Source organism: Cricetulus griseus, chromosome 6 (assembly GCF_003668045.3).
Source record: "Cricetulus griseus strain 17A/GY chromosome 6, alternate assembly CriGri-PICRH-1.0, whole genome shotgun sequence".
Taxonomy (NCBI): Eukaryota; Metazoa; Chordata; class Mammalia; order Rodentia; family Cricetidae; genus Cricetulus; species Cricetulus griseus.
Window position 1 is genome coordinate 34383401 of NC_048599.1, and position 23514 is coordinate 34406914.

Genomic DNA, 23514 nt, shown 5'->3' on the forward strand with positions numbered 1-23514 from the left:
TTCCACGGAGCTGCGGAGCGCCCACGTCGGCCACGCCCACCCACCAATTGGCCCCGCCCAAGTCAATCACGCTCACCTGCCACCCATCCATAACCTCGCCCATCCGTGGTAGGCCCCGCCCCATCCACAGCTGAGCTCCATCCATCCTAATCCCTTAGCGTAGTCCCAAACTGGCAGCCCAGACTCCACTATGCCCAGACACACCTTAATTTCTGCTCTAGTTTCTTTCGCCCTCTACTTTGCCCTGAGTCCTTTTCCTCCGATTCCAGGTTTCCCCAAAATCTTCACTTGTTCTCCAACCCTCAGCAGCAAGCCTGTTGCTAAATACAAAAGGATCTGCTGCTAAAATAGGCATTTAATCATATAAGTATTAGTTTATCTTAGACATGTCACGATAGTAAGTAGGTATATGAGTGTAGAACTCTAATTCCTTCCTAATACAAATCTAATAATTAGCCCTATCATAGGGTTGTTAGGAAATTTGAATAAAATAAACTGTAAGGGTGCTTAGAAGGCTATAAAGAGCCACAGCTATTACTATAGCAAGTTTTCATTATTAAAAAATACCTTAGTAGCTCAGTGGTAGGTAGAGAGCATGTTTAAAATGAAAACAACAAAGATATGGGAGAAAAGGAGGGAGGAGAGAGAGAGAAGAGAGCATCACAGCTACTTGGGATGAAGCAGGAGAGTGCTTTAAATCCCTGAGTTGAAGACCACCAGTGTGAGCAATATGAGACTCTTCCTAGAAAAAGAAACCGGGATCTCAGAAAAGGTTCGCTTATTTCAGAATGTCTCCCCTTTGAAGGCCTCTACTTGCATTGGTAGGTTCAGAAAAGCATTTAATAAAAAGCAAGCAGCTATCATTTGGCCAGAAGACTCCAAGGAATGGTGACCCCACATTTGTGATGCAAGCATTATGGAGGCAGGAGTTCAAGGCCAACCTGGGATACAGAGTGAAACTTTGTCTCAAAACAAAAAAGGCCCACAAACTTGCATTGTTGTCAGGTATTCACCAGAGAAGACTACTCAGGCATGGGTTTAAGCCAATAGGAAGTCTTTATTAGCCAGACTAGGTGTTCAGGATCCCACTGCAGTCCTTACCCTTTTTCAGGGCGAGTTCAGGGCGAGTTTCTTTTTTTGTTTGTTTGTTTTTTTGTTTGTTTTTCTTACATACATGTCTGTGTTCGGGTGTCAGGTCCCCTAGAACAGGAGTTACATACAGTTGTGAGCCATCATGTGGTTGCCGAGAATTGAACTTGAGTCCTCTGGAAGAGCAGTCAAGTGCTCTTTACCACTGAACCATCTCTCCAGCCTGAGGATGAGCTTTCAAGCACAAAAAAAAAAAAAAAAAAAAGCCATATTCTGGGTTGACATACTTCAGTTAACAGTTAGCCCTAAGTGAACTACAGAAGCCAAAAAGTAAGGTTAATACATTTAGAGACTTTTTCAGAATTATGAACTTCAATGGATTAGGTCTTTGTTTTCATTTTGGCAGGTGATGCTGTCTACATGTTGAGTGGTATGGCCTGAACGTTACTTCCATCATGGAGTCAATTGTGCAAAGGTCTGGGTGCCTACTAAGGTCTGGAAGATTATTACAGTATTCTTAAATAGTAAATCCTGAATGCAAAAATTGCCTTATTAAATTATCAAAGATACCAGCAACAGCAATGAGATAAATGGGCTTCACGTGCTTCTGATACTGGACTGAAGGACACAATAATAATTCTGCAGCAACCACATAATTCAACCTGGGGCTAGGAATGTAGCAGTGTCGGTATAGTTTTTGCCTACCATGTATAAAGTCCTAGGTTCAATCCTCAATGCTACATAAACCAGGGATGGTGGCACCTCCCTGGAATCCCAGCACTGAAGATAGAGAGGCAGGAGGTTAAGTTCAAGAACAGAACTATACAAGTGTAATGAAGGCTGGACTGCATGAGACTCTGTACCTAAATTCAATTTTTAAAAAATATATATAAATTAGGAACATTCAACAAGTAATCAATTTTTCACATCCAGGAAAAGAAAGTCTAAAGACTGTTCCAGAGTAAATAAGAAGTTAAAAGAGACAGGAGGGTCAAAGAGATGTCTCAGTGGGTAAAGGCACATGTTGCCAAGACTGATGACTCAAGTTTGAGACCCAGGCCCCCACAAGGTAGGAGAGAACAACTCTCACTAGATGTCCTCTAAGCTCCACAAATATCATCACATCAATGATGTGACTGGGACAATATATGAGGCCACTGGCAGTGGATCCAAGATCTAACACTAATGCGCAAACTGACTTAGTGAAGCCCATTCTACATGGAGAGATACCTTGCCCAGCCTAGACACAGGGTTGTCGGGGTGGAGAGGTGGCTCAGTCCTGTCTCAATTAGATGACGGGACAGACTTTGTCGACTTCCTAGGGGAGGCCTTACCCTCTCTGTGGAGCAGATGGGAGGTGCTGGGAAGTGGAGGGAGTGGAAGGAGAGGAGGGAGGGGGAACTGGGATTGGAATGAAAAAATAAACTAATAAAAAAATGAAAAAAATACCATCACATGCAAGTACATGTACACATACATGCACACAAAATAAAGAAATAATATATGAGAGAGGAGTGTTATGTATGGACTTGGGAATATCCTGGCCGGAAAAAAAAAGGGAGAGAGTTATCATTGGGATGATAACAGTAGAGTCCTGAGTTACTAGAGACAACCCACTGAACTGTTTATAACTGTGGTTTAATTACAAAGGATTCATATATAATTAGAAAGAGGACCTTTCTCTGAATAACTGACATACAGGTATTATCAGTTTGGTTCTTCCCAATTTAAAAAAAAAAAAGCCTAATTTGCTGCCAGTAGTAGTATTTGTAGTGTCTACCAGAAACGGGCATCACATCCCCTGGGACTGGAGTTACAGATGGTTGTGAGCCTCATGTGGGTGCTGGGGATTTAGCTCAGGTCCTCTGGAAGAACAGTCAATATTCTTAAACACTGAGCCATCTCTCCTACCCTTTATGCTCTGTTCTTACACCATTCTACTGCCCAGTGTGAGTAGATGTCTAACTTTTTTTTTTTCCTACAGTGATCTTTTAACAGCTCTATCCTGCTGGATGCTACAGTCCCTCTTGCCCTATCTTACTTATTTTTCTGGAAATCCCTAAAGATGGGAGACATTTTTGTAAGGTACCTGCTGTTATCCGAAACCCTGATTTACTTTTTTTCTTAATGTTTCCCAAGTACTGAGGACTTAAATGGGGCCTTGTTTACACTAAGAAAGCACTCTACCATAGACACAGCCCAGCTCACCCATTCTTTTCATGCACCCCTTCCTGTTTTACATTGTTTCTTGGTCATTCAATTTGATGCCCACCACACTGTTCTAATATATTTAGTTAGTACCAACTGGTGCTTGGCCTGGGGTGGGATATCCCAATAGTTGAGATTCTTACCTATCATCCATCCCTGTGTTTCACAGGGTCTCATGTAGCTATGAGGTAAAAACACTACCCAGAGTCAGGTGGTGGGGGCACACACCTTTAACCCCAGCACTTGAAAGTCAGGCAAGCAGATCTGTTTGAAAACAGCCTTGTCTACATAATGAGTTGCAGGACAGCCAGGGCTACAGAGACCATGTCACCAAAAACACCAAAAGAAAGAAGGAAGGAAGGAAGGAAGAATTAAACACTTCCCAGGGTAGAGAGATGGCTCAGTGGTTAAGAGGTTTGATTCCCAGCACCCACGTGGCACTTCACAACTGTCTGCAATTACAGTTCCAGAGGATCTGACACCTCTTTCTGACCTCTTTGGACACCAGTCAAGTTTGTGGTACACATATATACTTGTGCAGGCAATAGTCCCAAAGAACAGGTCAAGCCTAACTTAGGAGTCACACACTAATTCGTAAGTTATCCAGCACCCACTGGTACCTGGTAGAGGGCTGCTTTGAATGCCCCAACTGAACATGGAGATTTTACTCTGCCTAACTTTAGCGAGACTCCTAAAGTACTGTCTAATAGCAGCATGAAAAAATATGTTACATAAGTTCCTTGCAGAAAACTTAGCTTATAGAAGCTAAATGTAATTTTCATTATCAGGGCCAGAGAGATTATTCACTAAGGGTGTTTGATGCTTGGATCCCATGTAAAAAGTCTGATGCATAGGCATGTGTTGAATCCCAGCACAGCTACAGCACAGACAAGAGAATCTCCCAGAAGCCTGAAGTACAACTAGCCTGGGGTACACAGCACAGCAACAAAAAGAGATCCTGTTTCAAACAAGGTGGGAGGTTAGGACCAGGACCAGCATATAAAGCTGTCTGCTGACCTCACCACCTATGCTGTGGCATGTCACTGGCCTCAGGTACAAATATGCATGCACACACAATTTTTTTAAGATTTTTTTATTGCTTTTAATTACATGCAGGTGTGTGTATCTGCAATTGGGAATGTGCATTTGAGTGCAGGTGCCCACTGAGACCAAAGGCATCAGGTCCCCTAGGGCTAGTTACAGATGACTAAAGTGTCTTATGTGGTTGCTGAGAACTGAACTCTGGCCCTCTGGAAGAGCAGCAAGTACTCTTTTTTGAGACAGGGTTTCTCTGAATAGCCCTGGGTGTCCTGGGATTCGTTCTGTAGACCAGGCTAGCCTCTAACTCACAGAGATCCGCCTACTTCTGCCTCCAAATGCCAGATTAAAGACATATGCCACTACTGCCAGGCTCAGCAAGTACTCTTAGCTGCTGAGCCATCTCTCCAGCCCTATAAGTAAATTTTTCAAAACTGACATTTTAGGGACAGTGAGGTGGTTCAGTACCTGATGACCTGAGTTTGAGTTTGATCCCTGGGAACAACAGTGGAAGTAAACAACCAACTTCTGCAAACTGTCCTGTGACCTACACACACACAAACACACTCAAGGGTACACACAGACACATACCATTCACAAATAAATAAATGTAATTTTAAAAATTTAATGGTATATATCAACCTTCCAGCCATATAAACACAGAAAACTACCTCTTGAATTATGTATTCAGTTCCTCCAAGAACTCCTTTGTTGCACATTATTAATGATTATATTTTACAAAATCAAATTAAATACATTCTTTCCACAAATGTGAAATGGAAATCAAGGCATCTATCAAACACTGAGTCAAGTCCTTGTTTTCTGAATTCAGCAGCTGATCATGATTCTGGCCCAGGCCCACCAGTCCATGACTTCAAATAATCCAGGATCCTTTGAGTAACCGGAACAGATTCTTCTGAATACTGTACAAATCTTTCCACATAAGACCCTTCAATGGGTTCATTTATTTCCCTTTCTAAGTCAGAGGCTTCACTTGTCAAAACAGGTGTTTCATTCCTTGAGCCATCTTTTTGCTCTACTCCATCACCTTAAAAAAAGAAAAGAACGTGAATTATTAACTTAGACACCAGTCATTAAAGTATTGAACATAAGCCAAGGTATGGTTATGCCATCCGATGTCTACACATGATGACCGTGTGAGCTTTCAAACCACTAACAGCGTTCATGACAAGTAGAATTTCCAGGTTTTTGTTTGTTTGTTTTTGGTTTTTGGTTTTTCGAGACAGGGTTTCTCTGTGTAGCTTTGGAGCCTATCCTGGCACTCGCTCTGGAGACCAGGCTGGCCTCGAACTCACAGAGATCCACCTGCCTCTACCTCCTGAGTGCTGGGATTAAAGGCGTGTGCCACCAATCCCCGGCAGAATTTCCAGTTTTTACACATGGCTTTATTGAGCCATACCTAACATATCACACAAATTCCTTTTACAAAGCACAATTCAATGGTTTTCAGTCTATTAGGTCTGAGCAATCTAGTATCACAACTGCTTTAGAGTATCTTCAACCACTAAAAGTCACCTTCCTAGCGATTACACCAAATGACTTTGTGATTCCTTCGATTTCCAGCACGTATTTGAAGTTTCCGGGAGTTCCTTTTCCACACAATAACGAGAATGATTTTAATACTCCTTGGTTGCTGTTAAGGCCTAAAACTGCTTGCTCTCTGTAAGTGACAGGGTCTCGAGGAAATGAGCAGCATTCTGGCCACCATCAGAGCCTCTAGATCCACCAGGCACTACACAGGTGAATTCACAGGTTCCAACTGAGCATGGGGACAGTGTTAGTCAATAAATAAGATCCAAGTGACAGTACTTAATAATTCCTGGAGGAGTCATGTTCTTTGCAGATTCCATCACTGCAAATTACGCATGTATCCATTTGCAGCAGTTTTCCATTACTCCAGGGTTCAAGCACTGAAGGTCGCTTTGGTGACTCCCAGGGCGATGAGCCGGAAGCAGGGGCTGCGAGGCCGATCACGCTGGGGAAAACCTACCTGACGCCTTCTGGTTCCGTGTAAAGAAAATCGCCGAGCCCAGCACCGACCAGGCGCCAATTGCGTACACGAAAGACATCCGCTTGTACCACACGGTAGCCCTCTCAGGACGCATCTCTCCACAGAGCAGGGACACAGGACTCATGTGGAGGCAGACTTTCCAAACAGTGTGTCGCAGTGCCCACCAATAAGGTAGCCAGCCCTAAACTACTTCCTGCTCCAGCCGCGATGCATCTAGGGACTCGTAGTCCACAGTTAATCCAGGCTAGGCCTATAGGCTTTAATCTAGGGAACCACGGTTTAGACAATTAACTGCCAGCTGGCGACTACACTGTATACTATATGATGGGGAGCAGATGGCGGCTTGGAAGTTCCTCGCTTGCAAATTTGAAATGGCTTACTCCGTTTCCTTTAACGGCTGTCAGATTTTGGAAGACACTGTCTGGAATTCGCTTTTCTCCTATGTACCTATCTGGAACTCTAGGTCCAATTCTTTGGGGCTTTCTTGGTCCTTTCCCAATTCCACCCTATCGCTTTTCACTCTATTGGCTTTCATTTTCCCTAATACAAAGGTGCATACATCTAAAAAAAAAAAAAAAAGCCTTCGATTCCATCGACTGTCTGGCACTGTGTTTTGTAGGTGATAGGTACCAAGTGCTGAATTCCTATAGACACATGGACCAGTGCATTGCACCCGGAGATGCTGAACAAGGTCCTGCAGGATTTATGTCTTGTTGCAGCCAATGTTTCCTGTGGGACTTTGCTCCAAATTTTGTGTCTTTAGTGCTTCTTCCAAGCATAATTTGTCTGCACACCAGTAGACTGAATAATCAGAGAGCAAGTCTGAGGTGTTTCCCCGGAGCCGGCTGGGTAACCTGCTTTGACTATTTCAGTCCCACTCAAACTTGACTTCTAAAACAATTGACACCATTGACCCTGCATGCTTCTCTGGTGGCTTCAAAAACATCTTCCCTGTTCTCTTCCAGGGCTCCTTTTACATTTATGTTTACCCTATAGAAATATATACTTATAACATTTAACTCAAAAGGGGCTGTGTGTTTAAATCTAAAAGCTAAAATGATAAACCTAGAAGCAAGACCAAAAGAAAAACCTTGGCCATCCTGGAATGGGTGAAGATTTCTTGGAATACGAAAACCATGAATCACAAAATGAAAGCTGATTAATTGGAACTAAAAATCATAGTTGAGAGAAATGAAATCAAGCCACTGAATAAAAAAAAAAAAGAAAAATAAAGGTCAGAGGTTGACATCAGGAGTCTTCCTTAATCACACTCCATCTAATTTTGTGACGTGGCCACCAGTAAGCCCAGAGATCCTGTCCCCACTCTCCAGGACTGGAATCACATGTGCTCAGCTCTGTGACTGCCTTTTTTTTTGTGGGTGCTGGGGGCCAGAGCTTGGGTCCTCCTGTTTGTGAAAGAATCACTTCATCTACTGAGCCAACTCCCCAGCCCAGCAGAGCAGCTGGAACCCTTACTGATGCCAGCAGAAAATGTTATGTTCTCTACAAGGCTGGCAGGCTTTTTCTTTTCAAAAATTATTTTTCTCTTTATGTGTCTAAGTGTGTGTGTATGCCACATATACGGGTGCATGTGAAGGCCAGAAAAAGGCATCGGATCCCCTGGAGCTGGAGTTACAGGTGGTTATGAATCATCTGACTCGAGTGCTTCGATCTCAACTCAGGTCCTCTGGAAGAAGCACTCTTGACCACTAAGCTCCCTCTCCCCAGGCCCTAAAGCTGAACATACAGAAATCTTACAATCTGGGTTGGAGAGATGGCTCAGAGGTTAAGAGCACTGGCTGCTCTTCCAAAGGTCTTGGGTTCAATTCCCAGCAATCACATGGTGGCTCACAACCATCTGTAATGAGATCTGGTACCCTCTTCCGGCCTGCAGGGATACATGCAGACAGAATACTGTATACCTAATAAATATTTTTTAAAAAATCTTACAATCTGTTCCATTCAACTCTATTACTAGTTACTTCCTCAAGAGACAGTTCATGTCCAAAGAGACCTATCTACAGGGTTCATACATATTTTATTCGCAGTAACAAAACTAGAAATATCTGAGTTAAAGATAGATAAAAAGTTGCCGGGCGTTGGTGGCACACGCCTTTAATCCCAGCACTCAGGAGATAGAGGCAGACAGATCTCTGTGAGTTCAAGGCCAGCCTGGTCTACAGCGTGAGTTCCAGGACAGCCTCCAAAGCAATACAGAGAAACTGTCTAGAGAAACCAAAAATAAAAAATAAAAAAACAAAAAATAGATAGATAAAAAGTTATATACCACTTGGCAAAATATCCATCATATTAAATAGAGGAGGAAAGCTGGTCAGTAGTCTATGGACAACACATGGGTTTCATCTAGCAAGACTGGTTGAATTGTATACTTAACAGGGTAAACTTATTGAATGTAAAATATATCTCTGTGCAGTTGAAAATAATTGTGTTATTTCACACTTGCCTACTTTACAGGGTTAACAGCCTTATAGTCTCTCTAGAGCCTCCTCTCACCATACACAGACCCATAGACTGTCAGCCTGCTGAACACTTCTAGTGTGTACATCACACAAGCTCCTTCAAATATTTAGAGCTGAATTTATGAATACTATCCTCAAGAGACATTCTCTTTCTGCTCCTTAACTAAGGCAATGATTGTATTGACCCCTCCTCGTCTGATAGCTCAGCAATCACCTCTGAATACTCTTCTGTTCCATCCTTCCTGTCATTCAAGTTTTTCAACCTCAGCTGACCATTTCAGCCCCTGCCTGTCAGGGGCCTGCCTTGATTTCCAATAGAGCTCAGGGTCTTCATGAGGTACACTGGGCTCAGTGGCAGCCACTTGGAGTGAGCATTCAACTCCTCGCCCCGACTGGAACCCAAAGGTACGACTATCTGGCCATGTCTTCCCTATCAGCAGTCACTCTGTGGTGCTTCCATCTCACTTCACTGCAGAGACACCTGGCCAAGCTGAAATTATCATATGCTTTCTTCTGCTAATTTGTAACAGATAGGTCCAATAAGGAAATATTAGTTCCAATCTACTTACTGTACTCTTCTACAAGATGTGTCTCAATTGAAAGTTAAATGAAAATATCCTCTGGAAAAGGAAATGCTATATAAACTCTTTCATCTAAAATATAACTGTAGCCGGGCGTTGGTGGTGCACGCCTTTAATCCTAGCACTCGGGAGGCAGAGGCAGGCGGATCTCTGTGAGGTGGAGGCCAGCCTGGTCTACAAGAGCTAGTTCCAGGACAGTCTCCAAAGCCACAGACAAACCCTGCCTCAAAAAACAAATAAAAAAATAAAAATAAATAAAGTAAAATATAACTGTTACATAGTAAATGCTTCTAGAGCACAGAGCAGAGACAAAGGAGCACAAATATGAACTCAAAAGGTGGACAACTATAATCAGTCCGGGTGGCCTAACATCCAATTCATAGTTCTCTTTCAGTTTGTACTTAGGACTCACTTTCTTCTTCCCTTTGGGGCCGTCGAGAAGGCTCAGTAGGCAAAGGCACTTGTTGCCAAGACTGATGGTCTGGTTTTATTCCTGATACCCACCAAGGTGGAAGGAGAGAACCACCTCGTGCATGTCCCCTAATCTCCATGAGCATGCTTGTAGGTGCTGTCTCTCTCTCTCCATCTTTGTATATCTCTCTCTGTGTCTTCCTCCCTCTGTTACACAAACACATAGTGTTAAAACATAAAAGGGATTTTCATCATCTGGAAAGTTTTCCTTCAAGTGGCACAAGAAATGACTGACATTAACCCCTGCAGGAATGAGGGGTGTGACAGTACTACCTGGCTCCAACGTGAACAATATTTACATCATCACAACTGGACAAATGCTTCCTTTAGTTTTTACAGTCAACTTCAACATGAAAATTAGAAATATGGTTTTGTTAGAATATACATTATATAAGTCTTGATAACATAAAAAAAAAGTACAGCTAACAAAAATTGGAGGGTAGGGAGGAATTTCTTTTGGGGGGGGTGGTTCGAGGCAGGGTTTCTCTGTGGCTTTGGAGGCTGTTCTGGGAACTAGCCCTTGTAGAGCAGGCTGGTCTTGAATTCAAAGAAATCTGCCTGCCTCTGCCTCCCAAGTGCTGGGATTAAAGGCATGTGCCACCACTGCCCAGCGGGAGGAATTTCTTAACATCCTCATAGACCAAAAGCAGGAACTGAAAGACAGTGGCTAAAAACAAATATATCACCAACAAAACACATGAAAGAGAAGTTTGCATACGGTAACTTCTGAAGAACTGGCCAGGGTTTAGGAAATGGAGAGAATTTATTTAGTACAAGCTCTTTAGGATAAAGATTTTGTTTTGCTTTGACATGTATAAGTGTATAGCACACACATATATAGAAGCATATATACACATATATCTGTAAAATTTTGATTAAAAACCAGTACTCATTCCAGGTAGTTTGGTGTCCAGGATAAATGTGTCATTACTCTGTTGCGGCCTCTTAGGCCCATCAGCAATTCCCGAAGTCTACCTGGGCAAGACTGTTGCCATGATAGTTACCAGTGAATCAGGGAGGTGCCCTGCAAACCACACCAACAAAGATCTTGCTTCACACAATTCATACTATTCTCCAGATCCTTAGCATTTAGATGAATGAAGACCAAGGTCAGAAAACAGCCCTTGAGGAACACCAACACCAACACATACACACACCTTCTCTCTCTCTCTCTCTCTCTCTCTCTCTCTCTCTCTCTCTCTCTCTCTCTCTCTCTCTCGACACACACACACACACACAGAAAGAGATAGAGAGAATCTGCATTAGTGCTATTTTGGCCAATGCTCTACTTATCCAGATTTATTTCCTTTATGATCATTAAAGCTCACTTAAACAAGAAGCCAAAAATACATAAACTTTGATTTTATAAAGGCTCTAAAAAACAATAAGGTACAAAAAGTAAGTAAACATCTACAATTAGCAGAACATTTATGACCTTATATAATTTCATGTGTAGGAAAACAGGCAGAGAAAGACTACAAATAAATTATAACCTGAAGACATATTATGACCTGAAGGCATACATATAAAAAAATTCCTTGAGTTATTTATTAGAATCTTCCAGAAAGGTGAAAGGAATGTTGCTAAGGTAATATCAAGTGTGGCCATAGTCTGACAGTGCTGTCTTGACCTTCCGGGCTGCAGTGTCAGTTTAAGAGGCACTGGACACAGCCAGCTTCTTCAAGTGATCCATGAACACCTGCAGGCTGACATCATCCGTCAGGATGGGAGCTCCAGTTTCCTGAAATGCAACCACAAAGGCTTACTGACAAAGTCCTCAACAGCCACTTAGGATTCCCAGCTGCTTGGTGCCTTCTGCCTGGGAACATTCATAGGTGTCACCTTTGTTCCTCACCACCCTGTCCTGTCTGGCTAATTCCATTAACCAGAAGCATTCTTTTCTTTAAACCCTTTCCTGAGATCTAGCCATTCCTGCCCACTGCCAACAATATATGAGTATATGGCTATCTATTTCACCCTCCCCAGAGTCCTACAGACACCTCTCAAATCATCCAGACCTCCCACCAGTTGTGAGCCCTCCAAGTCCTGTATACCATCCCCTCATGGGGCACACCACAGCCAGTACCACACCTATCTCTAAAGTGCTCTGCTCTAACAGAAAGGTGTCACAGGCAAGTGAATGAGTGACACCACCAATTGATGCTATTTTTAATATCAGAAACACTTATGATTTAATTAATGCTCTGGTGGAAAAGCTGGATAGAAATGGCAATTTACAGCCAAGATCTTAAATTGGTAAAGCAGTAACATTATGAACATCATGAAATATTTAGTTTGCACTACCTAGGAAGTAGCTAGGAATGTGATTATAGATAATTTCTTTCTCTCTTTCTTTCCCAAAATTCAGTAATCCTGAGGAAAAAAGAGTGATGATAGAGGTACAATAATTCCAAACATATTTTAGAGCCACAGTCACAGAAACAGATTAGTTACAGTGCATTATCTAAGCAATGACTTTATTAATGTCATTGCAAAGAAAATTACTAGAGACACAGAGGACAGAACTTATGGTAAAAGGGCAAACACACTAAGAAAATGTAATAATCCTAACTATGTACACACCTTCGTCTTAACAACAGTAGGAAAGCAAATGATCTCATCAGACCACAGATAAATGATACAGAAACATTTCACAGAAGATAAACAGATGGCACACAAGCCACTTGTGATGAACATAAAAGATGTTCAGCAGCAGCAGCAGCCACTAGTAATTTATAAGTTAAAGCCAGCAACAGCTGAGTTAAGGCACACACACATAGAATGCCAGCATAGTAAAGGCCGAGGTAGTAAAATCACAGTGTGAGGCCTTTGTCTCAAATAACCAAGTGGTATGGTGCTGACCTATTACACCGGCCCTGGTAGACAGAGAAATATAAAGCTACATGAATATACAAAATACAAGTAATAACAACACCAAATTCTGGCAACAAAACTACATCACTTAGCCAGGGTTAGTAGGGATGTGAAGAGGTGTAGCTGTTCTCAAGTGTAGTAACTTCTTTATTTTTATTTTATTTTATTTTGGTTTTTCGAGACAGGGTTTCTCTGTGGCTTTGGAGGCTGTCCTGGAACTAGCTCTTGTAGACCAGGCTGGTCTCAGACTCACAGAGATCCACCTGCCTCTGCCTCCCAAGTGCTGGGATTAAAGGCGTGCACCACCACCGCCCGGCAGTAACTTCTTTAAAATACTAAACACACAACTATAATAGAATCTATCAAATATACCTCTGTGTCTCTATCTCAAAGAAATGAAGTCATATTCAAATAAAGCCCTATTTAACTGTTTATAGCAATTTTATTCCTAAGAGCTCAGAACTGCAAAAACCCTAGATGTCCTTAAATAGATGCATGACCAAACAAGTGTGAGATATGTATAGATACTGGGAATTATTACTCTGCAAGTAAAAAGGAATGAATTATTAATGCACATAAAAACATGGAGTAATCTATAGATAATTACACGTGAATGAAAAAAAAACAACTATAACAGCTAATCTACTGTATGACTAATATTATGGTTTTTTAGTGTGTGTGTGTGTGTGTGTGTGTGTGTGTGTGTGTGTGTGTGTGTGTGTGTGTGTTGCTAAGATGAACTTGTGGGTGCTAAGCAAGTGCTCTACCACTGACCCACTGGCCTATGTTCCTATTCCTACATAACAGTCTGAATAATGAATACAGAAACACTGAGCAGATTATTAAGTACCAAATGTTAAAAGTGAGGGAGTTTGGTAATGGTTATGAAAGGCAATATGAGAGATCATCATAGTGATGGAAATTTCTGTACCATTGACAATATCCTGGATATAATACTGAATTATTAATTTTCAGAATGTAACCATTAGTTTAAAAATTAGTGACAGGATCTCTTGCTATTATTATGATTTGATTTTCTTGAGACAGGGCCTCACTAACTCTGGCTAGCCTGGAACTCAGAGATCCACCTGCTTCTGCAAGCTGGGTACCAGAATTAAAGACATGTGCCACCATGCCCAACTTTTAAAAACCAAGTTTAATTTAAACCATTTTAAAGATCATTGAAAGAGAAACAAATTTAGAGAATAATTAGGCAAACGAGGAAGGCTGAAGGTGAAGATGCCATGTAGACAGGCGCTTGAGGAGAGGTGCACAGAGGGCATAGTGGTGGGTGCTGCCCCTGGCACGGTAAGCTGTGATTAGAGACCCACACAGGTAGTACCCTACTCCCACCGTATCTATGTTACTTGTAGCCCACACCCCAACAGTCATTCCATCTGAAACAAAACAGGTTCAACTTATAGGCTCAAACAGCTTTAAATAAAAGTAGCTTGACCTTCTCCCCAGACACATGGCAATTCTTACCTGTCCCCAAGCATACAAGTTATTGTGTGTCTGAGATGGATTAACTTTAGACAGCAGGAATCGAGCCTTTAAAAATAAAAACATTTTAGAGATTAAAAGTGCTATTAATGTACAAAAACATCATGTTTTTATATTTATTTAAATTAGATTTCTTTTTTTTTCTTTTCTCCTTTTTCCTTTTTTTTTTTTTTTTTTTTGTTTAGAAAGCTATTGCTTTTCTCTTAAGCCCAATGGCTCCCCATCTACAAATGATCCAAACATACTGATAATCTTATATTTTCATATAAGTTCATGCATTTAACAGAAAATCACCACTAGACATAATGAGGCACATGTGTAGTACTTTGAATGAATTGGCCCCCATAACCTCATAGGGAGTGGCACTGTTAGGAGCTGTGGCCTTGTTGAAGTAGGTGTGACCTTGTTGGAGGAAGTATGTCACTGTGGGGCAGGCTATAACTAGTTCAGTTCACTTCCTGTTGCCTGCAGAACAAGATGTAGCTCCATCTCCACTCACAGCCCTTTCTCCGGCACCACATCTGCCTTAGTGCCACCATGTCCTACCATGATGATAACAGACTAAATCTCTGAACTATCAGCCATCCAATTGTTCTCCTTTATAAGAGTTGCTGTGGTCATGGTGTCTCTTCACAGCAATAGAACACTGACCAAGACATGTAGGAAGCAAATGCATGAGGATCATGAGTTTGAGACCAACCTGCACTGGTCTCAGACCAGTGAGTCTCAGACCAGCCTGGAAGTAAAATAAACAACTAAAACCATACAAAAATAGCTGAAAGAATACCTGTATGTCAATTTATGCCACTACATAAAATTGTAACCAGTCTACTTACATTAATATCTATAAAAAAGATCATCAAACAACAAAAAAATCCATTAGACCTAGAATGGGGCCTCACCCACCTGACTGCCACCATGCTCCGTGTTGATATAACGTGGCATTGGGAAGCGAGCTTGCAGAATTTCTTGTGCATCATCCAGTGGCGCCTGCAGAAGGTGCTTGAAGTTTTCATACTCAGGCATGTCCTGGTATCCAGCTTTCCGCCACTGGGCTATGGTCTACACCAAAATAAACCAACCAAAACTGTGGTTGAAGTGCTGAGAGCAGCCTTCATCAACACTTGAGACATTCTTCCACTAGCACCATCCAAAACAGGCTGCCAGTGAAGAAGTCTGTGATGGTGGAAAGAAAGAAATAACTCCCGCAAGCTGTCCTCTGACAATAGGTTCACACACACACACACACACACACACACACACACACACACACACACACACACACACACAAAGTTGAAGTAAATAACAGGAAAAAAAACAAAAACAAAATAGGAGTCAAGAAAGAAACTGATGACATCATCTTACCTCACCCAGATAAATGACAATTTGGAAGAAAGTATCCATCAGCAGAATTCGGTCAGCTAGAATGCTGCTGCTGTCCAGGAGTACAGGCTATGGAAGAGAACAGGTGGAATTGGTCCTCCCTCTCTACACAAGAGCCACTCCAGCCCCACAGGCACAAGCCCACAAAAAACAAGGAAGCTATTTGTAAACAGTTCCAGCACAGGGCTGACCCTCCTCACACACAGCTACATTCCACTCCCCAAAATGATAGCTCTGAATCTCAGTTTTATAGAAGACACAGGCCATTGACACTCCTTCATTAACTGGGGATAGAAACGGATGCTAGCTTGTGGTCCGGAAGCCAGAACATAATTCTGAGCTTTCTCCGATCTGTTCCAGAACTACTCTTTTTTTTTTTTTTTTAAGATTTTATTTATTTATCATGTACACAACATTCTGCTTCCAGTAGAAGAGGGCACCAGATCTCATAACGGATGGTTGTGAGTCACCATGTGGTTGCTGGGAATTGAACTCAGGACCTCTGGAAGAGCAGTCAGTGCTCTTAACCTCTGAGCCATCTCTCCAGCCCCCAGAACTATTCTTAATCAGCTCATCTTTTCTCAACTACTGCAGCTAGAATAAACAAGGATGCTTGGTATGAAAGGCAGAATTTAATGCAAATTTTCAAAGTTTATCACAAAATATATTTCACTATGGATTTTTATTTCAATAGTAAAAGTAACTTGTACTCCTTTCAGAAAATCTGTAGTTGGAAACAAGAAATACTGATATTTTGGTTTACTTCCATATTGTTCTTTATTTTTATAGGCTTTTAGTATATGTAATTTAGAATTTGTTGTAGATTTATTTTGTTGTTATACCTTTTTAGTTTAAAATCTTTATTGGTTTTATTTGCAAGTTGGTCAACATTCCATTCCAGTTTTTAAGGAGTTTCTGCTTTGGTCCCACCAACCTCACCAACAGTACCGAATAGAGCCTACCAGAGCCAGAGCCATCTGTGCCAGGGGTTCGCTCCACAAGCATCTTTTCATTTCTTCCTTTCCATTATTTCTCTCCACTCTTGCACATGTCTCAGGATAGTTTTGTTTTTGCTCAGTTGGGTTTTAAGGCTATTGCATTTTTCCAGCCTGTTTTCCACAGGGCATTCTTTACTATACTAAAAGGTTTCTACCTTGATTTTTTCTCTTTCCTTTTTTTTTAACCATATAACACTTTTACATTTTACTATGTTGTTTAAATTATGTGGCAATTTCTTAGAATATTTAACTATTTTCCTTCTACTGAGTACTTGGATTGCCATCTGATTCCTTTTTTTTCAGTGCCAGAACCAGGTCTTCATGCATTCAAGTCATGCTCTCTACCAGTCCTAAATTCTCTTGTAGTAGTTCATTTTCTTGTTTCTTTGCATAAAACCTTTTCTGTATTCATACTCATATCTCTGTTAGGTACTTCCCAAGGGTTGGAATTACTGGACAAAGTATGTGAACTCATAACATTGTGGGGGGGGTTCCCCTCAATTTATTCCTACTTTCCACATACCAAAAAAACCTTTAGTATATCTTCTGACTTTTCCTAAGTTTTTTAGTACTCAGAAACAATACAAAGTTATTATAAACTCAAGATTTCCTTTACAGTTCTGCTCTAAGACTATATTTGGTAAAGGAAAAAAAAAAAAAAAAACAAAAGCACTCATGATTACATCATGGCATTCTCAGAAAAGCATGTACACCCAGCCTTACCTCTGGTGGTCCATGGAAGGAGTAAGAATAGAGAATGGGCTGGATCATGATGAGGGACTGGGTCAGATCCTGCCTGGCAAAATGGTGTCTATAATAGGATGATTCGTCAGGACTGTTGTTAAACACTTGAAGAAATGGAGATCTTCTCAGATGAAACATGAACTGCATATACAACAGAAAAAGACAAAAGAATACATCTGTGATGCTGGACACACAGAGCCATCTACTCTGGATCATTTAAAACATGAAACCTGGGCCCCCAGAAAAATATCTACAGAAACACAAAAAAAGGCGGTGGCAGAGCTGGTGGAGGAGGAAATAGGGAGTGCGCTTACTGGATATACAATTCCAGGTGGAATTTGCTCATTTTATGACATGATGATCTATGAGTTTGGCCTCAAACCTAAGACCCTCCAAATGCTGAAATTACAAGCATGCATCACCATATTTGGCTCAGTATGATAAAAAAAAAAATTAGAGCCTCAGTACACAAGAATGTGAATGTGGGGGCTGGAGAGATGGCTCAGCAATTAAGAGCACTGGCTGCTCTCACAGAGGACCAGGGTTCAATTCTCAGCACCCATATGGCAGCTCACAACTATCTAACTCCAGTTGCAGGGAATCAGACACCATCACACAGACATACATTCAGGCAAAACATCAATGCACATAAAAAATAAACAAGTCATAAAAAAGAATGTGGATGTATTTATTACCACAGCTATACATTTCAAAGCTGTTGAGATGATAAACTTGAGGCTAGAGAGTTGCTCTAGCCAGAGCTACACAGAGAAACCCTGTCTCGAAAATCCAGGAAAAAAAAAGTAAGTTTTTGCCCACATGTGGTATATATGCATATGTGTACCTATGTGAATATACATGTGGAGACCCCAAGTTGATGCCCTATGCCTTTCTCTATCACTCTCTTAGTGGGGCAGGTCTCTCATTTGAACCCAAAGCTTGCCAGTAGGTTACCCTAGTTATCTAGCTTGCCCTGAGACCCCCATCTCTTAACTCCTGAGCACTGGGATTAAAAATAGCCACCACATCTATCCAGCTTTTATTTGGGTTCTGGGGATCTCCTTGGGGCCAAGATAAAATTTTGTCTTTTTTTTTTTAACCACAATTTTAAAAATGTCTTACGATTGTTGCTTTTAGTTTTGTTTTTTAAAGACAAAGATCATGGAGCCTGGGCTAATCCTGAACTCCTAATCCTCCTGCCTCTACTTCCCAAGTGCTAAGATTATGCCCAGGTAAGTTGTTTTTTGTTTTGTTTTGTTTTTAATGACTTGGCTCTCTTTTAGTGTTTGTTTGTTTTGTTTTTTATTTCACATGTATGGGTGTTTGCTTTCGTTTATGTCTATGCACTATTTGCATGTAGTTCCCAAGGACGGAAGAAGAGGAGTCAGATCCCCTGGAACTGAAGTTCCAGACAGTTGTTAGTACCCATGTAGATGCTGGGAACTGTACCTATATTCTCTGGAAGAGCAATCAGTGATCTTAACTGCTCAGTCATCTCTTCAACCCCTTAAAGATTTATTTTACTTTTAATTATGGGGGCAAAGATATGCATATGAGTGTAGGTATCCAGAATCCAAAAGTGTCAGATCTCCTGGAGCTGGAGTTTTCTGTAATTGTGAGCTACCTGACATAGGTGCTGATAACTGAACTCAAGTCTTCTAAAAAGAATAATATACACTTAACAACTGAACTATCTCTCTAGCCCTTCCAGGTGAGATTTTTAAAATTTATTTTATTTTTATTTTATGTATGTGTGCCTGTGTGTTTGTATGTCACATGTGGGTGCCCAAGAAAGCCACAAGAGAGTGTTGAGTCCATGGAGCTGGAGTCACCTGATGTAGGTACTGCAAACCCAACTTAGGTCCCCGAAAGGCAGCAACCACTGTTTTGCCTGAGCCATTTGTCCAGCCCCCAGCTAAAATTCTTTTGTTTGTTCTGTTTTTTAATAAACTCTCCCATAAAAGAGTACAGCATGGAAACACCAGCTGAGAGGGCTTTTATGATTTCATCGACCGAGCATTCTAAGGTAAGAGGACTCTCTTATACTGTGTCCAACCCTCAAATGTGCTTTACCCTGGGTTTATTTTCTTTGGGAACAGGTGATCTTTCTCTTGAGTAAGTCCCTGGAGAGTACAGGACTTCTCCAACCCAGGACCCTGGAGGGTGGCGGCTCTGGAGGATCCAGTGGATCCAGGTGGCAGGCACAAGCAGATCTGTCTGCTTTTCACACTGGCTTTTGAAAGAGAGTCCTCTAACAGCAAGGCTTCACAGCTTTAAAGAGATTTCAAATCACTGTTTCAGGCCAAATCCTCCCTCCCCCGCTTCTACAGATGAGGAAACACACTCACAAAGGTCTCAGACCTCATCTAAGAGCAGCAGCAGGGCCAGTGCTGGCATTCCACACTGACTGGCCAGCCCAGGGCTCTTTCACACCACAGCCCATCATCACCAGCTCAGACAGGCACCTGAAAGCCGCAGGATCCCAGCTATTGGCTGCTTTCATGTACAAAGCACTACCCAAGTGCTGTATACTTGGATGGCTTCAACAGCAGTTCAAAAGAGGTAGGAGAGTCTGTTACTATAGTCAGTCTCAATCGTAAGTCTTCCTTTGCTCTTAAGCACAGAACAGTTCAGCTCTAACAATTCATTCTTGTATAGTTATCTTTAAGACCATAGTTCTTACCTGAGGATACAGAGAAAAGGAGTCTGACAATCTGAAAGATGTGGGGTCTTCTTTGTTATACTGCCCAAACTTCTGACACTGTTGGAAAGAAATAGGAAAACAGAGAGTCTAAGTTAGTGTCACCTAGAAAAGTCCCAGACCAAACAGCTATCGAGTGTGCTAATTCTCACGAATTCTAGATGAGCATACCTCAGGCCTGAAGGGCAGTCAAATCACCAGGCCAGGTCTTGTTAAAACACAGAACCTGATGACTAGAGATACAGTTCAGTGGTAGAACACTTACTTAGCATGCACAAGGCCCTGAATTCCTCCCCAGGATTTGAGGGTAGGGAAGGGCACTCTAGGGTAAGAGTGGGAGATTCTAAATCTCAAACCAACTGGAGGCAAGCTGGCCCGAGGACCATTCTAACTACAGATGTGTTCAGCAAGCCCCTGGAGGCACTTCTCCATATGAAAACCCTGAAAGACCATGAAAACTAGCAATTACAGATCAACCTTGCTGTTCTCTGGTATTAGGACTCAGTTTTCATCTTCCTTTCAATGATAGGTTTCTGAACGAGAATGTATTCCTGCTTTAGTTAGTTAGTTAGTTAGTTAGTCAGCTAGTTAGTCAGCTAGTTATGCTTTATGAGACAGGGTCACACTAGCCTCAAATGCATGATGATTCCCCTGCTTTCCAAGTGCTGAGATTACAGACATGTGCCACCTTGTCCAGCCTTGCCTTTATTTCTGATCAAACATTCACTCCTGACACTAGAGACCTAGGCCCTGGTATATGCACAAAACCCTATTCCTAACAATTAGCTTTCTCTTGTCAAAGCTAATGTCCTTTCCCAGTCCCCATCTTCTTGAGCTTCCTAGCATAGATGTAATTTTAAAAAAGACCTTTCTTGTTCAGCTGCTAAAATAGCTGCTTTACACTTTGTTATCCTCTCTCCCATTAGCCCTGTGTTGAAGGCTCCCTGTCCGCCTCTGGACTGCTCATGGGTTAGTTCTTGTCTCCTGTCCCATCTTCACTGCTTCATCTAAAAATGAACACAAGAAACAGACCAATGTGATCCAAACCCCTTCCTCAGTGTTGCCTGAGTACCAACAACTATATGATCACTTTCCTTGGACTAAGTTTTCTAGCTCATAGTCCTATCAAAGAAACATTATTACATTGTAAAGTTGGAGGATAGAGTGGGCTGGGAAGATAGCTCCATGGTGAGTAGTCTTGCTGCTATTACAGAGGACCAGATTTCAGTTCCTACCACCCACTTCAGCACTTTAGGCAGCTTACAACTGCTTGTAACTCCAGCTCTAGAGGATCTAATGCCTTCGTCTAGCACCTGCATGCACGTGTGCATTCACACACAGACATGAAAAAAAAATCTTAAAGCCACCCTGAAGTTGCTGCCATCTCCTGCTCTCTACCTCACCACCATCCTGCAGTTAGCCACACCTGGAATGCAAGTTGTAGTGATCTGAATGTGTCCCCAGTTGGTGACTGGAGAAGATTAAGAGATATGGTCGTAGTCTGGAAGTGGTGGCGCTCACGTTTGATCCCATCACTTGGGAGGCAGAGACAGGTGGATCCCTGTGAGTTCAAGACCAACCTAATCTACAAAGCTAGTACCAGAACAACCAGGGCTACACAGAGTAACCTTGCCTCGAAAACCAAAGAAACAAACAAACAACAACAACAAACACACACACACACACACACACATACACACACCAAAATGGTCATTCCATTCCTATTGCCACTAGTCTGTCTCAGCTCCCTCCATCATGCCAGAAACCTTTCCTCCTGTCACTCCCCTTAAATGGTGATGCTACATGTAAACACAAGCACCATGCATTTCTTATGTAGGGATTCTTAAAAATTACATGCAACTGACTCAAGAGATGTTGCAGGGTTTAAGAGAGCACCTGTTGCTCTTGCAGAGGACCAAGGTTCAGTTCCCAGCACCCATAAAGTGGCTAACAAGCTCCAGTTCCACGAGATCCAACCCTTCTTCTGATCTCCACAAGCCCAAGGCACATATGTGGTGCATATTTACACAAGCAGGGAAAAATTCATACATACAAAATAAATCTAAAAGAAAAAAATTTTTTAAGAAAAAAAAGAATCCGTTGGGTAGTGTTGGCTCACACCTTTAATACCAGCACTCTGGAGGCAGAGGTAAACAGATCTCTCTGTGAGTTCCAGGACAGTCAAAGCTACAAAGAGAAGAAACCCTGTCTTGAAAAAAAAAAAGGAAAATAAAAAGAATCACATGTCTCTGTTGTGGAATATAATTTTAAGGTGTGTTACATTTCTTCCTACTGCTTTTGTTTACAATGTTCTATTTGTTTAATTAAATAAAATTAACCTGTGGTCAGGAGGAGCCAGGTGTATTGAATGTTCTTAAGTGGGAGCCGGGCGGAAGGTCTCATGGGTTTTTTCAGAGGAGCCAGCAAGGAGAGGTTAGCTGCTTGTGATTCAGCTCTCTGAGATAGCAGAATTTCACCTCAACCTTTGATTCCTGAGTTCTATAGATGGGTAAAGATCTAGATAATAAAGTGTCCCTCAGGGGCTTTGCGGGAATCTGTGCACCAGGGAACAGAATTCCCACAGGCTGTGGCCTGTGAACTGCTGCAGTGGAGTGGCAGTTGCTGATTTGGGACAGCAGTTGCTTAAAGGGCAGCCACAAGTCTCTCTAAATTAAGGGAGAAATCATGGAAGTTACCCCCACTGCCTTTTCCACCCACAGCCCAGTCTCCTGTGACAGCAGTCTCCTCCCACCATCGCTGAAAGTCACAGTTGCTGCCACCTCCACAAGCTGCCTCATGCCGGGCCCCTACTGACCAGACTTTGCCTTTTCTCCTATTATACCACTATTTATAAGAGACCTGACTCAGGACTGACATCCCCCATGATGCCTTTGCCATCCCTTGGACTTACTGGTCATCTGAGAACAACTTGCATTGTTTCAAACAAAGTTTGTTTGTTTGAAACACTGACACTCCAGACAAATGATCTTATGAGACACTGAGGGCAAATGTGGAACTGAGACATTTAACACATCTCCTTCCCAGGGTTTTGATCACAAACACATGCCAAGAATCTGTAAGAAGGTAAGGATACATGGTGTGCTAGTTACCTATCTTGTGCCCATATGGCTCCAACTCACCCTTTTGTCTAGGACAAGTATGAAGCCCTTTAACCACTTGGCCAGGTGCTGTGAGAGTGAGCTTTGCAAACACAGGGCAATGGAGATAAGGTTAGCTGCAGGATCCCGGTGTGCTCACATAGCAGCTGCCTCAACACCAGCTGCCTGAAGCTCTGGGGATTCATCAGGGCTGAGATCCTAGAACACACCCGGACAATTGAGACCTAAGCCTCTGCGTACTTCAAGTGAGAAACTTCCTTGGGAACAGCTTTTCCCAGCACCCACAAGTAGAC

The 23514-nt window shown here is 42.0% G+C and overlaps 2 protein-coding genes across 3 annotated transcripts in view; both read right to left on the reverse strand.

Moving 5' to 3' along the window:
• Positions 1-4940: 4940 nt before the first annotated feature.
• Smim26 (small integral membrane protein 26) lies at positions 4941-6553 on the reverse strand. The gene is made up of 2 exons (XM_027421611.2): positions 6347-6553; positions 4941-5383 (listed from the first exon to the last, which is right to left on the reverse strand). The coding sequence occupies exons 1-2, from the start codon at positions 6489-6491 to the stop codon at positions 5175-5177; spliced, it is 354 nt and encodes a 117-aa protein (XP_027277412.1). The 5' UTR covers positions 6492-6553; the 3' UTR covers positions 4941-5174.
• Positions 6554-10643: 4090 nt separating this feature from the next.
• Sec23b (SEC23 homolog B, COPII coat complex component) overlaps positions 10644-23514 on the reverse strand; it is a 41811-nt gene continuing 28940 nt past the window's right edge. For both annotated transcript variants that reach the window (XM_027421614.2, XM_027421612.2), the window contains exons 15-20: positions 20085-20162; positions 17381-17542; positions 15642-15728; positions 15183-15338; positions 14259-14324; positions 10644-11640 (exon numbers count right to left, since the gene is read on the reverse strand). In XM_027421614.2, coding sequence (XP_027277415.1) covers positions 11551-11640; positions 14259-14324; positions 15183-15338; positions 15642-15728; positions 17381-17542; positions 20085-20162 — 639 coding nt within the window. In that variant the 3' untranslated portion in view covers positions 10644-11550. The remainder of the gene's footprint in view (positions 11641-14258; positions 14325-15182; positions 15339-15641; positions 15729-17380; positions 17543-20084; positions 20163-23514) is intronic.

Coding starts and splice junctions, on each gene's coding strand:
- Smim26 (XM_027421611.2), bottom strand. CDS start 6,491: ATGAGTCCTGTGTCCCTGCTCTGTGGAGAGATGCGTCCTGAGAGGGCT. Junction 5,384..6,346: donor ACGGAACCAGAAGGCGTCAG/GTAGGTTTTCCC, acceptor TCTTTTTTTAAG/GTGATGGAGTAGAGCAAAAA.